Raw genomic sequence first — 16,733 nt, forward strand, 5'->3', positions numbered from 1 at the left:
GCTCACCTGGTGAGTATTTGGTGTGTAGCCCCTTCTTTCCTGGAACCCTTGCGCTTCAGCCACAAATGGAGTAGCAGCTACATGACCACACCTGAGGTGGGGTAGAGGGCAGATATATCCCCTTATAGGGTTGTGTAGGGTCAGGGTACTATTTTGCCTAAATTATTAAACACATTCTTTAAATAGAAAATAACTTTGCTATCAAAAGTCTATCAGAGAAAAACTGGACCATTGTGACAAAGAAAATAGTGCAAGTATACAAGAATAAAGAAGTTTGTTCAGGTGTATTTAAAGCTGTCAAAAAAGTTGTATGATACTATAATTGAGAATGTGTGAGTAGTCATATACATACATTGTAATGAATTGATGTGCATGTACTATAGCATCAGAGTAAAGGCTGTACATGCAACCTAGCTTTTTCTTGCTTAACATAACTTGCTAAGATTTTTGAAAGTGGAAAGAAACTCCATAATGTGGAACTACTTGACTAGACACCAACATTGCACCATATCTCATGCAGCATTAAAATGTCCATAGGGGACAATTCCACATGAGTGAATCTTAGCGTGCTTCTTTTACCTTACAAGATGACATCACCATATTTTGTGCTATATAGAAAAGGCATTCCCGTCTGCATGTGTGCAGTGCAGTGCAGTACAATCTATCTTTGTCCTAAAGGTTCCTTAAATGTTCTAAAGCATATTAGTTGTACTGCACACAGGTGAAGTACGATTTTTTTTTTAAAAGGCTTATAACTCAGTGAAATCAAAACATGTTTTCACTTAAATGCTCAAAAAGTATTTTTCTTCTATCTTTGTGAAAATTCAGCTTCCTATCCCCACACACTTCAGTGCTACAGCTGTCCAAAAAAGATGAATATTTTTGAAGAAAAAATGATTGTGTTTTTAATGCTGTTTGTATTCAAACAACTGAACTGTGTTGGCTCAGATTTTCCAAAAATATTTGTATTTTGCCAGAGATCAGCAAGCAAAGCAGTTGGTCAGTAGTCTGAAGATATTACTCTTTGTTACTAAAACTCTTGTTTGTTTGTTTGTTTTGAAGGCCAAACTGTTTTCAGATAGTAGTTCAGCACTTTAGTGAAGAACATTACATCTTTTACTTTGCAGGAGAAACTCCAGAACAAGCACAGGTAAGATGCTTTGGCATATAAAAGAATGCAAATTTTTAAATAAGCTGTGAGTGTTTTGATACTTAATGGAATTAAAGTTTGTAGTAGGAAACAAGTATGCTACATATAGACAGTGACCAGTATATAAAGCTTTTTTTAAAGCCCTGTCCATTGTAATAACTTTTCAAACCCATGGGTCAATAGTTTCCCTACAGACTTAGGCCTAGATTCGACATTGAGAATTTTGTGGGCACAGGAGTCCACCTGCATGGTTCTTATTGCAGGATCACCCCCTCTCTGCCTGGGTTAGCAACTTCATACTCGCGTCCTTTCAGAAAAGCAGCTCCGCTTGGTGGGAAAGGACTTGAGTGCTGGCCCTCTTTTCCCCACCCCAACCCCTCTTGTGTGTCGGTGGCTGGATCTTATGGAGTACTATTATCCCTGTAATGCCAGGTGTGTTTTTTCTCTGGATCCCCAGTGCTGCAGATTGTCTCAGAGATAACAGAAAGAGGTAGTAGCAGTAGGACAGAACCATTGTCTCCTCTCTTGGCCTTTCAGGGATAATGCCTGGGAGCCAGGAATTAATGTGCCAAAGGGAGAGGGAAGAGGTGACAAGTGAGGCTTAGGGAAGGCAAAGGGGATTCTTATCTCAAGTCTCCAAAATATGGGTCTTTCACTCCCTTGTCACCTATCAAAAAGTGAAATCAACCCTGCAACAGAATTAATTACTGCTGCCAGCAGTGATGTACTTTATACAGTTCTTCTGTTTACTTTCTTTAGTTTAATGTGACTCAAAACCTTGTTGTATGTACTCTTCCTTATAGTGCTGTGGCAGTTAACTTTGTTTTTGTTTATTGTTGTTCTTGCACCATTTTAAAATATTTTTCCATATTCCATATCCTACAATAATGCTAACAAGTCTAAAAAGGTCAAAAAAAAAAACACCCTAACCCTACATTTTGACAAAGTATGGTGGTACTCCACTACCTCCTTCCCATCCCACTTTATTCAGCTGCAGTGTTTGTAAATTTAACATCTGTAATTTACCCTGGGAAAGAGAGTTTACTTGTAGGACTAAGACATTTAATTTTCCTTTTCAGCAGTTTCCAAAGTTCTCTTATTTATATATGTGGATATGATATAAAATTAAGAATATTAATCTTTAGAAAGATGCTTTGTGAATAAAATGAACTCTAGCCACATGCAAATTTCCATCTCCAAGCTTGATCACAATGGCCCACTGCCATGAGGAGTAGAATGTATGTTGTGGCATTGAAGTTGGAGAGGTTCTCCTATGACTGGGAAAGGTCTGAAGGACTGTATTTAATAGATCTAGAAAAGTAAAGGTAAATTATATCCTCTTTACCCCCACAGAAATATTGTGTATAATAATTATTAAGGTATTTCAGCAGCTGTGGTTGGCCCTACTTACAATGAGAAAGTTATTAAATCTTCCCGTGGAGCTGTAGTCTGAAAGTCTTTTGCATTATGGAACGTTTTTACGCAAAAAGAAATTGATTAGCAAACTTGTTTACTTGAGACCAGCTGCAGTGTACTTTAAACTGAGTATTATGACAATTACGTCTGCCCATATTATATGTCAATATTTTAAACATATGAAAAATAATTGAAGGGTAAAAAATTGAACCAACTTTTTTAATGGCAGTATTGTATTGCACTGAGATGTAGTTAACAAATATCTACTTGTGATATCTAATTATGCAGATTGACTGTTAGTCTATAGGTTCAATCCCTAGCTGCACTGGAACAGAGTTCAGCACAGCTTGAGGAGATGGGACACAAAGGCCTGCACACTTTTCACTTGCAATCCTTGGACTGTCGGGGAACCAAACTGGTCCCCAGCACAAGTTAGAGCAGTCTGAGGGCTTCTCCAACTCTTGCCCATTGCAGGGTATGTCTACACAGGGATAAAAAGCCCATGGCTAGCCCGGGCTGACGAGGAGCTGAAAAATTGCTGTGTAGATATTTGGGCTCGGGCTGGAGCCCAGACTCTGAGACCTTATGAGGGAGGAGCGTCCCAGAGCTTGGGCTCCAGCCCAAGCCCAAATATCTATTCAGCCTGAGCCAGCTGACCCAAGCTAGCCAAGGCACTTACCCCTACGTAGGCATAGGGAAAAGGGCCATTAAGCTGCTGACGACTGCCCTCTCTAGCACCCCACTCTGACGGAGACCAGGAACACGTGGTTTAGAGCCAGCTAAGGTGGCATTATACCTCCCATAGATATCCCTCTGCAAAGGGAATCCCTGTTTGCCTCTTTAGGGCAATTTTTATGGTTGAGCAGCCAGAGGCAGATGGACAGGAGGCTGTGGATGTCACCTTCACTCTTTTTCTTCAATCAACTTCTTTTTGCCTTTGCAGTATTTACAGCTAGAAATGAGTCTGCAAAACTGAAACATTGGGGGGAGGGTCAGAATTAGAGCACTGTACTTGGCATGTGAGTTTTATTTACTCAGAAGCAACCATGTTTTGCTTCATTCTAAATACTATGTGTAATTTAATACAGTATCATTAGAGTGGAAAATTGGTAAAGGTCACACTATATATCTATTATTAATGCTTGAAAAGAGAAAATCCTCCTGATTTGCAAATGCTTTATGCAGTTTAGATGATGGATATAAACGTAGCTTTCATTCCAAAATAAGCAATTTTGGAATACTACATATAACTTTTAAAATATAATATGTGAAAATAAGAAATTGACTAAATGAAATATTTGAATAGTTAGACATTTTGTCAGACTTATATCTACCATTCTTTGAGAAGAATGATCAGACTTCATTTGGTTTGAAATCTTGTGTGTCTTTTATAGGACTGGATGAAAGCTCTGCAGACATTTTGCAATTTACGAAAAACCAGTCCTGGGACATCTAATAAACGTCTACGTCAGGTGAAATTGCATAGATATTGTAGTTTTTCTAAAACTATATTGGTCAATCTTAGTGTTTTACTTTGAGACCTTTGTAAACTGAATTGTGTGTGTGTGTGTGTGTGTGTGTGTGTGTGTGTGTGTACACATGATGCAATATTTTGTTAAACCTGCCGTAATTACGCTTCAAGAATTGGTTTTAGCTTCCATATATGATAGAATAAAACACTTTATGGGCAGGCTTTAGGTTTGTTGCTCAGCGCTAAGGTCTGATCACCAGATAAACTTCGGTAACATTTTCAGAAGTGCATAAGTCCGATTTTTAAAAATGATTTGTAGGTGCTTCTGAAAAGTTTACTCCTTGTGTTTGCCATTTGTTTTTAAATGTTAAATCTAGAATGCAGCCATCTGCCATGTGCTACTAATATTTCTGTTCTCTTGAGCTTTGAGACAAGTACATAATAAGTCATAATAGCATTTTTTTCATCTTAATTCATTTCATTCATTGGGTGAGAGTACTGTCATGGGCAAGAAATTGGCTCAGAGATGGAAAACAAAGACTAGGTATGTTAATTTTCTTGACAACTGAAAGTTGGCAGTCAGGTGCCACAAGGTTCCATGTTAGGAAAGGTGGTGTTGAATATTATAATTATCTTGAGAGAAAAAAAAAAAAAAGGGAGGGGGTGAGCAGTGAGGTGGCAGCATTTTTCAGGCAACACAAAATTATGTATTCGTTAAGCTCGGAGAAGATTGAGGTACTTTTGCAGGACCTAACTAAGCTAGGTAAATGGACAACATGATAGCAAATAAAATTCAGTGTTGTCAAATGCAAAGTAATGCACATTAGAAGGAATAATTTGAACTACTCATTGTGAGCTCTAAATTAACGGTAACAATGCCAGAAAAAGGCATGGCCAACATTATTCAGTAGCAACAAAAAAAGCAATGAAAACATTAGGATGCGTAAGGAATAGACAAAAACCTCCCTAAAAATAGTATGCTATTTTGTACATAAGTGGTACTTACCTAGAATACTGTGTTTAGTTCTGGTCACTGTATGTCAAAAAAGATAAATAGTATATCAGAAATAATGGGGGGAGAGGAGGGTCCAAGAGTGGTGACAGGAATGTTTAGAGAGAAAAAAACTTCCATATAAAGTATGTGGGACAAAATGGGACTGTTTAGAGAGGAGACAAGTAAGTGGAGGGAGACATGATAAAGGTATACAAAATAATAAAAAGTATAGAAATCATAAATCAGATACTTCCATTTACCATTTCTCTATGCCAGTTAGCATCACTCACAATCCGAGAACATGAAAAGATCAATGAAATTGAAAGACAGTTAATTTAGAACTGAAAAAGAAATACAGTTTACACCACATATAATAATATGTAGAATTCACGGATACAGGATATCGATGAAGTCAAGAGCATAGTAGCATTCATTGAATACTTGTTTCTTGGCTTAAACCATCCTCTGAAATTAAGAAGAAATTTTCCTATGGGCCTGTTATTGCATAATTGTTAGTTTCCAGGTTTATTGTATCTCCTTCTGCTATTGTTGGAGATGGGATACTGAACATAGATGGATCACAGTCCTGGTCTACTATTGTGTTTGCTATGTTTACTCTATAAATATCTGATCTGATTCCCATTGATACCAATGGGAGTTGGACTGGGCCATAGATTTCAAGTATGAAGCTTAAAACAAAGAGTGCTTAGTAGTACTCTAAATAGTCCTCAGTGCAAACTAAGTTCTATGAGAGGAGTTCAAATGTCACATATTTTAGTAAATTTTCTAATGTCCCATGAGAACACAATTTAAAGATAGTATGACCATCAAATGGTACTATAATTTGAGCATCTGTAGTGCAGATAGAACTGTTTCCCCTTTGGAAAATGGAGAAAGTTTGTGTTTCAAGAAAGAAATTACAAGTTATTGTTTGTATTCTGATGGCAATCAGGATCTTAGAGTATAAATCACGTGGAGCAGGGGTCTAAAATCCTGATTCTGTATTTGGATTTGCTAGCGCAGACTCCAGTGCTTATCTGGAATCCTGTTGACTTCAGTAGGACTCTATGCAGGTGTAGCAGTCAGCACAAGCAAGTCTAATGCCTAATAAATATTATGGTCTTAAAGAACAAAAAAATAGATGATGTATTAGGAGAAAAAGAAAAAAAAATCAGTGACCTGAATGGTTGAGTGTGATTCTTTTTTAAATTTATCCGCACTTACTCCTCTAACAAGCTATTGTGCTATTGCCTTTTGACAGTATTTTGATATTATTCCTGGACTATTTCCTATTCTTTGTTTTTCCTTTATTTAAGTAATTGTCTTGGTTTGATCAACAAATTTTAGTTTGCATCTGGCACTTATACGTTAAAACAAAAGCTTTTTAGAGCTGAAAAAATTCACCCTCTTGTATGTTGAGATTAAATCTTGTATATTTTCTTCAGGTCAGCAGCCTTATTTTACATGTTGAAGAAGCTCATACGCTCCCAGTAAAACACTTCACTAATCCGTATTGTAACATCTACCTGAACAGTGTCCAGGTAGCAAAAACGCATGTCAGGGAAGGGCAGAACCCTGTATGGTCAGAGGAATTTGTCTTTGAGTAAGTTTTGGTCTTTTTGAATTACAATAGCATTTAAAAACTTGATATTTCTTAACACTTTATAGGTAGTGTGTTGATGATGATTCATTGAATTTTGATTTCTAATTAAAAATTGGCTAGATAGTTGCGTATACATAATCTTCTTTCAGCCACACGTTTTTCCTGTTGCATCCTAAATATGTTTGTTTAATGTAATATAACGGCAATTGTATGGCTGCTAAAGTTTTCTCTGGATGGTGGAACTAAAGAATAGAAAAGAATAGAAAATGTATAATTGAGCTTCTTAGTTTAAATGCCAAAGGAGTACAATATTAATCAAGATTTTCTAATTTTTTCTCTAGTGATCTTTCACCCGATATCAACAGATTTGAGATAAGTCTTAGTAACAAAACAAAGAAAAGTAAAGATCCAGATATATGTAAGTCTTATTGCTGTAAAAGAGAGATATATATTACAGGAATAGAGAACAAAGTTGTTTTCCCTTTGCACAACTTTTATCACTCTTGTCCAGGGTGGTTTGATTTATATTTTGATTTAAATAATCAATTTTAATAATGATTTAAATCAGCAAGCAGGAAACCTCAATTTAAATAATTGATTTTTATCATGTTTTGCATTGGTAGTTTTATTTTCCTGAAGAAAGATTGATTCTCATTGGCTGTTAGCTATTAAAATATGTTGAATTGCAACTAAATATAATACGCTCTTAGATACTTTTTTTTGCCAACTGGGTAGATATGCCATATGTACACACTCTTTTATTTAAGCAGTTTTAAGAATCTGAATAAATGTAAGTTACTTTTACATTTTTTATGATGTTAGAAAATGGTGAAATGTACATTTCTTATTTACTAGATGGTTATCTTTTTATTTGTGATTTGTGTCAAGCTCTAGTGGGATGGAAATTCAGATTTGATTAAAAATTCTCAAAAACGATTTAATTTTTAAAAATTACAACTACCTTAAAAGTGCTGGATACAGAAGAAAAAATGTTTATCATAAAATTTATCATAACATTTTGCATTTAAAAGTGATTTATTAAGCAAAGGAAATATCTGTAGTAAGTGACTTTTGAACTGATTGTGTGGTCACCATGTTCTTCAAGATTTTAGAGCTAGTAGATCTCATCCTCTCACATCTATTCATATGTTGGGAGAGGAAAATAAGCTTTCTTGCTTTTTTCAACTCCAAATTGGTTTACATTCAGCGGAACAAGTTGAATATGAAATGCACAAAAAGAATAAAAATAAAAAATTTCTCTGCGCCTGCAGAAGAGGCCACTGTTGTCAAAAGTTGGTTTAGCCCTTCAACAAACTCTGATTCCAGGAACTTAGCCAGTGACTTACACCAGTTCAGTGGTTTGACTTTATTTAAAACCTGGCAACAAATATATGTTGCTTAATATTATTTTTTATTTTTAATTTAAATGATTTTAATAGATTATAATATCATAGGCCTTAACACACAGATTGTGAATTTAAAATATAATTTTAAACAGTCACACAACATTAGATACATTTCTGCAATTACTCTACATTATTACTGTATTCATTCCTTAGAAGTACCTTATTGACATATTAAAGCTTTAGAAATAGTATATATTCTCAACTGCAATAAAATGGACAATAACTTTGGACAAAAGATATTTTTGAACTATGTATCTCATCAGATGTATCCTAGACTGGCTATTACACTATATTATGCTATTACCTCTCATCAAGCAAGAGGAAATAGGCTGTCAATCTTATCCTGTTCTATAAAAGGCGAGACTCCACCTAGGCTAACTTTCTTGGTCTTTTGGATCTCTCCAAGACTGGCAGTATGGAGTTTGCTTTGGTCTGTCCTGTTCTTTGCTGTTCCTTGTGGGGTTATGAGGGAATAGGAGGGGATGAAAGAAAAGGGAACAGGAAAGGGAAAAGTGAACATTCTTTGGAGAATGAAGAGACAGTGGTTTCTAACAAAGCCTCAATACCCTATGAGCCTGCCTTCTCTCCTGTGTTTCCCTATTCGGGGCCCCTCTTCATCCCACTCTTGGGCTCACATGCTACAGCAATTTCAGCTGCCACTTTTGAGAGTTGGGAGTGGTACCCTAAGGCCCAGCGCCCCCTTCGTATGCAATAGCAGCTCTCTCTATCCTAGCGCATTCCTTTCCCCTTGGTGTCCACACAGCCTGCTCATCAGTTGCCTTTTTGTTTCTTTTCCAGAAAGTTAATAGCAATATAGAATGCATTGGATTGTATCGTCCTAAAGGTCTTGCCCCAAGGCGTTTATAATCTAATGGTTAGTTCTTCAAATTATTACACATGTCCATTCCACTTCACGTATGTATGCCTAGTGCACTGAAGCCAGAGAACTTATCTGTCGAGGCGGCGCATGCGCCCTCTGGACGCTTGTGTTGCTAGCTGAAGGAATAAAGGGGCTGGGCCACCCAACCCTCCCTCATTTCCTTCTCACCACCTGTAGTCAATCATCGGAGCTTATGTGGCTTATCACATTTTCTTCCCGGTGTCTCTAAAAGAGAAGTGTTTCCTTTATTTGTTGTTGTACATAGTTCATTTTTGTATAGTTATTGTTAGTAATACTTGTTTTTAAAAAGTACTTGTTTTTGTTTCAAAGTTCAGTAATGGGGCATGCCTCAAGTCCCACTGTTCTGGCTGTAATAACACTATGCCAATCAGCAATCCCCATTCCCTCTGTCCAAAGTGTTTGGGAGATGGACATGTTAGTCATAAATGGCCTATCTACAGGGGATTTAAATCCAGGGCTAAAAAGTTTAGAGAGGTATGACTTTGGCATCTCCTTACAGAAGCTACACTGCACTGCTTCTCGGAACCCAGTCTCTCAGTGTGTGCAGGGTTTCAGACTCTACTCTGCATTCTCTTAAAGACTCTGGGTTATCCCTAAGGACCTTGGGTATTTATACCCCAGTCCCTAAGAGAAAGCAGTTCTGGCCTCAGTTCCATCAGCAGTATCCATTCTAACCACAAAGCACCAGAGCAATCCAAAAGGTGCCACAAATCTCAAACTGCATCAATCCTGGGCAAACGTATTGGCTATCCTCCTGCTGAATAGAACGAAGAAGATAGTGGAAGAAAAATTACAAGAATAACAGGCTGGGTTCTGTCCATGCATATCATGTTGTGAACAATTCACTCTTCTGCAGATCATTGAAAAAGCTACTGCTTGGCAAAAGCCTGTCTTAATCAACTTTATCAACTTTAAGAAAGCATTTGATAGTATCCACAAAGAGACTTTGTGGAATATTGCTAGAAGCTATAGGATACCAGACAAGCTAATCAACGTAGTAAGGCATTTATATGATGAAAATAGATGCACAGTAAGATCAGGTACAGGCTTGGATGAGTGGTTCAATATTGTGACTGGAGGTAGACCAGGGTGTATGTTATCAATCCTCTTTGCCTAGCAAAGGTGGTGGTGAAGCACTGGAATGGGTTACCTAGGAAGGTGGTGGAATCTCCTCCTTTAGAGGTTTTTAAGGTCAGGCTTGACAAAGCTCTGGCTGGGATGATTTAGTTGGGGATTGGTCCTGCTTTGAGCAGGGGATTGGACTAGATGACCTCCTGAGGTCCCTTCCAACCCTGATAGTCTATGAATGATGAAGTGGGCAACAAAAGGTATTGTGGACATTGTAAAATGGGTTAGCAGAGATGAGTCACATGACTGACATTGCTTTACTAAGTATCATGTGGAATGGAATGATTGCCTTTACCTCAGAGGTAGAACAGGAAGCAGCAAAAACCCTGTTGGAAGGGGTTGACATCCCTGTTGGACATCTGGTCAAGCAGAGGTCTCCACGTCAAACTAAAGCTTAGCTTTGAGCACTGTATGGAGCAGAGACTTGGCATATGACAGTGGACAACAAAAGGTGATTGGAGGCTGCCCATCACAGATTGCTGAAGGAGATACTACACATTTCATGGAAAAACAAAATAAATAAGACTAAGGGAGCTGACAGAGCAGAACATGTTAGAAAATATTGTCAAAGAAAGAAGGCTCAGATAGTTGGGACATGTACAGCATATGGAAGACAGGAGACATGAAAAGCAAGCATTGAATTAGGTAATGAGGGTGGAAAGAGAGAGTGAGGAAGGCCAAGGAAGAACTGGAGAAGATACTGACAGAGGGTGTCGAATGTGCTGGCATCACCTAGGAAGAAGTACAACTAGCGAAGACTATAATCAGTGGAAGAACTGGGCAGCCCAGTGGCACAGGAGGAAGTAAGGTAAGGATGGTTACCCTAGCATCTGTCATTCCGGCCCTAGATTCGAATGACTGGTATGCTGCCCTCAACTTAAAGGATGCTTACTTCCATGTGGCCGTTCACCAAGATCACAGGACATCTGTAAGGTTTGTTATGGCAAATGTTCGTTATCAATTTACACTCCTTCCCTTCAGCTTGTCTGCAGCTCCTCAAGTCTTCACAAATTGCATGGAAGTGATTACAGCCCATCTTAGGGAGGCCGGCATCTAGGCAGGCATTCATCTGAATGACTTGTAGTTGCAGGGTGATCCATACATTAAGTGGAGATAACCATCAAGAGATCTAGTCCCTCTTTTGTTCACTTTTGTTTGGCCTGTTGATCAATAAGGACAGGTCAGCTCTTCTCCATGTGCAGAGCTCGAATTCATAGGCGTGATTCTCAGCTCCATCATAGCGAGGTCATATTTACTCAAGCTAGGTTTCAGGAAACTTTGGACTTGTACAAATATCTCAAGGTGCATACTCATACAACGGTAAGGAATTTTCTGCAGGCTTGTCTACATGGTATGGCCATGCACAATACGTGTGTGTGTGGGGTGGTGATTTCTAGATCCTGCTGATACTCACTAAAAGTTCCCTATTGTGCTTTAACACAGTGCTGTTTAAAGTGTATGATGGAACTTTTAATGCATTGAGGGGGTGGGGGTCTTCCTTCTAAGTTAACTGACCCACTGAGGCTTTATAGAACTCCTAGCTTCTTTGGTCTGGAAACTTACTATGTCCCTTTTCCATCAGTTTAAAACAGGAGGAAGGCTGTTCCTCTTAAATGAAGCTGTTTTGTAGGTAGTTAACCAGGAGAGGAGTCTGACAAGGTAGTTAGAAGCTAAGATAAATAGGCTTATAGAAATGTAGGTCTGCAAGGGACCTTGAGAGGTCATTCAGTCCATCCCACTGTGCTGAAACAGGACCGAGTAAACTTAGACAATCCCAGACAGATGTTTGTCTAATCCGTTCTTAAAAACCTTCAATAAAGGAGATTTCACAACCTCCTTTGGTAACCTACCTATTCCAGTGCAAAATTGCCCTGTAGTTAAAAAGTTTTTCCTAATATCTAACCTAAATCTCCCTTGCTGCAGATTAAGCCTGTTATTTTTTGTACTACCTTCAGAGGGCATGGAGGACAATAGATCTCCATCATCTTTATACCAGTCCTTAATGTATTTGAAGGCTGTCATCAGGTCCCCCTTCATCTTCTTTTCTCAAGACTAAACTTGCCCAATTGTATTAACCTTTCCTCATTGGTTAGGTTTTCTAAACCTTTTATCATTTTTGTTGTTCTCCTCTGGACTCTCTTCAGTTTGTCTTTATCTTAAAGTATGGGCCCCAAACTGGACATCGTACTCCAGCTGAAGCCTAACCAGTGCTGAGTAGAATGGAACAGTTATTTCCTGTGTTTGACGACATACCTGTTAATATACCCCAGAATATTAGCCTTTTTCACAACTATATCATATTGTTGGCAGTTTGTAATCCACTGTAACCCCCAAGTCCTTTTCAGCAGTTACTACTGCCTAGCCAGTTATTCCCATTTTGTATTTGTGCATTTAACATTTTCTTCCTAAGTGTAGTATTTTGCATTTGTCTTTATTGAATTTCTTCTATTGAATCTTGTTGTTTTCAGAACAAATTGTCCGATTTGAATTCTAATCCTATCCTCTAGAGTGCTTGCAACCCTTCCTACCTAGGTGTTATCCTCAAATTGTATAAGCATATTCTCCACTCCATTATCCAAGTAATTAATGAAAATGTTTAATATTGGACCTAGGACAGATTCCTGTTAGACTCCACTAATTATGTCCTCCAAGTTTGACAGTGAACCACTGATAGCTACTTTTTGAATATGGTTTTTCAACCAGTTGTGCACTCACCTTATACTAATTTCATCTAAACCACATTTCCCTAATTTGCTTATGAGATGTCATGTGGGACTGTGTCAAAAGCCTTATTAAATTCAAGATATATAATTTTTCTGCTTTCCCCCATCCACTAGGCCAGTAACCCTGTCAAAGATGGAAATTAGGTTGGTTTGGCATGATTTGTTCTTGTCAGATCCATGATGGATATTAAATATCACCCTATTCTTTAGGTACCCTTGTTTTGTTCCAGAGGCAGATGTCTCTATGGTAGATTCCCAGGGGGTGACCCTTAATTAAAAGTCTTCACTTCCCACTGAGTCTATGGCTTTGCTCCTGATTTCTGTGACAACTAGGTGAATGCTTCTCTGAGTCTCTCAGGAAATCACAGGTACCCACTTTGAGTTGATGTTCAAGGTCCTTTTTTGGACCTTAGCAATGTTGTTCGGGCAATAATAGATTACCTGAGTTGTGAATGCTATAATTCACCTTCTGGAGGAATCTTTGGATGTCTCCTTTGAGGCCCACCCAACAGGTAAGGTGGCATTTCCACGCTGTCTCTTAGAGCATGGATATGATGTTGGAATAGTGAGAAAAGTAACAGGCTGCTGTCCTCCATGATAAAGAGCAGCTATTTGTGAGAAATAAAAGCAAAAAAATTCTGACTCCAGTGAATTCTGTCCCATAACTCAAATCACCTATAAGCCACTTTCCCCTTTCTCTCCTCTAGTAGAGATAATTTTCTATATTGCCCTTTTCCCGTATATATCTCCTCTCACAGAAAAGGATGATAGTCTTATCAGTAACTGACAGGGTATTCTTTACCCAGACCATATCCCTGACTGCTAGGCGAACTGCTGAAGGGATGACTCTCAACATGTGAAACTTCTTTAAAGGTAATTTGGTTTTCTGTAGTCTTCTCTTCCCTCTTTTTAGGGAAAGGAGGAAGTATCTAACCTCAGAGAGGTGAGTAGAACCTCTCCTTATGTAAGACAGGATGATTGACAGTCTTTTTTGCTTCCTGGTAGGTGGTCTCTTATAGCATACTTGTGCTTTTATTTAGGATGGAGAATAGGAGACTATCTTACCTCACATTACCACTAAGTAATTCCCCCTTATTAAGCACTTACTATGTGCAGTATAAACGTATTTTCCCAAAGAAGCTTTCAGTCTCTCTCTCACACTTTGTGCCAAGCTGCCAGGCAGCCAATCTGGAGTCTAGGAATCACTGGAGGGCAGCGGTGCTCTTATCACCTCACTTTCCCTCAGTCATTCCACTAAAATGCTCCCTACGCTAGAGTGTCGCAGTTATGTACTGCTGGTTCTATTCCATTTGTGTTTTCCCCAGTCAACTAGTTAAGAATGTTTTTCCAGCAGTGAAATCAGACTGAGGGGCCAAGCTCTGGCCCCTTACCTTGAAATATTGGAAGTTACAAGGCTAAGAAACTGATGCAATTTTTTCAGTGTTTTAATTCTCTTGCCATAAGGCACAACAGTATGTGTCAAAAGGTGAGTGTAAACACAAGGGTTGTTTCAGAATAGCATTTTAATATTTATTTTAGTGTTTGTTTTTGGAGTTTGCACATTATGAATATTCATTACACACAATTTCATAATTATGTTCGCATTTAAAGAGCCTGTAGTGTATTCATAAATCATTTTGCAAAACATTCGATTGGGAACAGTTCTGTTTATTCAATACATATTTTCTGTATTTTTCTGACACCAATTTGTGTTTAAAATCTATATGTATGTGTGTAAACATCATATGGCTGGCTTAAAAAAAAAAAAGTAGAGTTCCTTATTGATGCTTTAAAAATCTAAACAAATAAAATGTGTTGCTAAACTTCATCTGCTTCTGCTTGTTCCCCACAGAAAGCTACAGTGCTCTGTGATGATTGCTTTTGGCAAGGATTATCATCGAAAGATGATAACTTCAGGTCAGGAATAAGCTCAGTAGCAGATGAACTATTTAGAGAGCTAGATATACAAATCATTCAAAATAACTGTCGTCTTGTGTTTTCACTTGGATGAAGATGGCATACACTATTTTTATGTGTAAATCAACTGTTAATGTTTCATCATAAAAGGATAGACTGGAAAGGAATACATTTCCATTTGACTAAAAGTAGCCTGTTGTTCAGTACAGTGTCCAGTACGGTCTCTTCAAATCGCACCATTCTTAGCAATTGTTGCTTGGTAGGATACGTTTATTTTCCTTTAAAGCTAATTAACACACATTCTGTGATAGAGAGCAACTGCTCTGCAGTCCCTCTGGTCATGTCGTTTGGATTTTAAGTCTAAGCATCAGGGCTGTAGATGTTCTAGCTTGGAAATTCTACCACAATCAAAAGAAAAATGAGAAACTTCAGAGTAAAGCCTTATTACCTCACTGTTCCGATCAAGTAAGGTAATGTGCCTGTACACTTCACCTGACAATAATAACATTTGTGCATCAGCAAAACAAAAAAAATTATATTGAACCAAACTGCATAAATGACTTGTGAAGACATTAAAATTTAGACTCTGCACTTGGGGAGAAAATATTCTTGAAAATCCAAGATTCATGTAAATAGAGGATTGTGCTTACCTAGCTCAAAGAGATCAACCCATTCACGCTCGCAGCAGGCAACTAGCCAACTAGAAGATGAAACATCTCACCCATTACTTGCCTGAGTTGGATAAATGGATTATGCCATATCAGCCCATATCAAGGCCAATGAATACTAGCATTGCAACTGGAAGGTCCCAAAGTGAAGGTGATAGTATTCTGTCCTGTTACCTTGATATGTTAAAAGACCTAGTGCTTCAAAAATGAGGCAAGTTGACGGCCTGTGATTATTATTATTACTTACGTTACATAGCACCATCTATATACATGATGTTTGGCAGAGAAGTAAGATGACAAGTATGTTTCCTGAGGTGCTTACAGTGGAAAAATAGACATCCCATAATGAGAGAGAAAAAGAAACAGACACCTACATGGAAGGTCCAGGCAGTCTGACAGACAAAATGACTTGAAACTTGGGCTATGCCTCTTAAAACATCACAGGAGTGTTTATGTAGGATGTTACCTCCACCTAGTGTCTCTTGAGGCCTGTCAGTGAGGAATTGCCTTTTCAGGACAGCCAACACTCATTCTTGAAGTAATCAGCCAATAGGAAAGGTGCTGCATCTTTCTACCAAGCTGCCAGGTCAAGGAGTTAGTTGCTGCGGGGTGTGACTGGCAGTGGATGGACTAGTAAAGGTCATTGTTCTGTTTTAGTTCTATTGATTAGCTATGTTCCTTGCATGACTTCTTAGGTGGTGGTATAATTTATTATTCATATTAAGATAGTGCCTAAAAGCCCCAGTCATGGACCAAGGCCATTGTGCTAGGTACTGTACAGAGACTCATTCTTTCACCTTTTAATGATTTTGCCATTCTTGGACTGACTTTTGACATTCACCTAGGCTGTCAGACATATGTGGGAAGGGACCCCTTTGTCTTCACTGATTATAGTGCTTAGCATGGTGGGACTCTGATCCTTGATTAGGGTTACAAGATATTACTATGATACAGATATAAATAATCTGGATGAAATCATAGAAACTGGGGGCCACAATGGTTACCTGAAGAGAAACACTTAGTGTGACGTGTCTTATTTCTTCTATTAAAAAATATAATTTTCTAACTTTAGCACCTCAGCCTGGTTTTAAATGAATTTTTAATTTAATCCTAAAAATAATAAAGATTAGATGTGTGACATCCATTGTGTTATGCTGATTTTGTTTTTGAGAAAGTTTGTCTTTCCTAACAACTAAGTAAGGTAATGTGAGACTGAACAGTGTGGAGGAATGAGCACAGGGTTGAGAATCAGGAGGTCCAGAGTTGTAATTCTAACTCTCACTGATTCACTGTGTAACCTTGAGCAATTCACTTCTCCTTTCTGTCTCCCCCTTTTATATGGATACACATGAATTT

General features: G+C 38.1%; 1 protein-coding gene across 2 annotated transcripts in view; it reads left to right on the forward strand.

Moving 5' to 3' along the window:
- The window catches only part of RASA1 (RAS p21 protein activator 1), a 115,312-nt gene that overhangs the window by 78,736 nt on the left and 19,843 nt on the right, over positions 1 to 16,733 (forward strand). For both annotated transcript variants that reach the window (XM_065599151.1, XM_005288152.5), the window contains exons 12-15: positions 1,063 to 1,150; positions 3,961 to 4,038; positions 6,477 to 6,634; positions 6,976 to 7,052. In XM_065599151.1, coding sequence (XP_065455223.1) covers positions 1,063 to 1,150; positions 3,961 to 4,038; positions 6,477 to 6,634; positions 6,976 to 7,052 — 401 coding nt within the window. The remainder of the gene's footprint in view (positions 1 to 1,062; positions 1,151 to 3,960; positions 4,039 to 6,476; positions 6,635 to 6,975; positions 7,053 to 16,733) is intronic.

Source organism: Chrysemys picta, chromosome 6 (assembly GCF_011386835.1).
Source record: "Chrysemys picta bellii isolate R12L10 chromosome 6, ASM1138683v2, whole genome shotgun sequence".
NCBI classification, from domain to species: domain Eukaryota; kingdom Metazoa; phylum Chordata; order Testudines; family Emydidae; genus Chrysemys; species Chrysemys picta.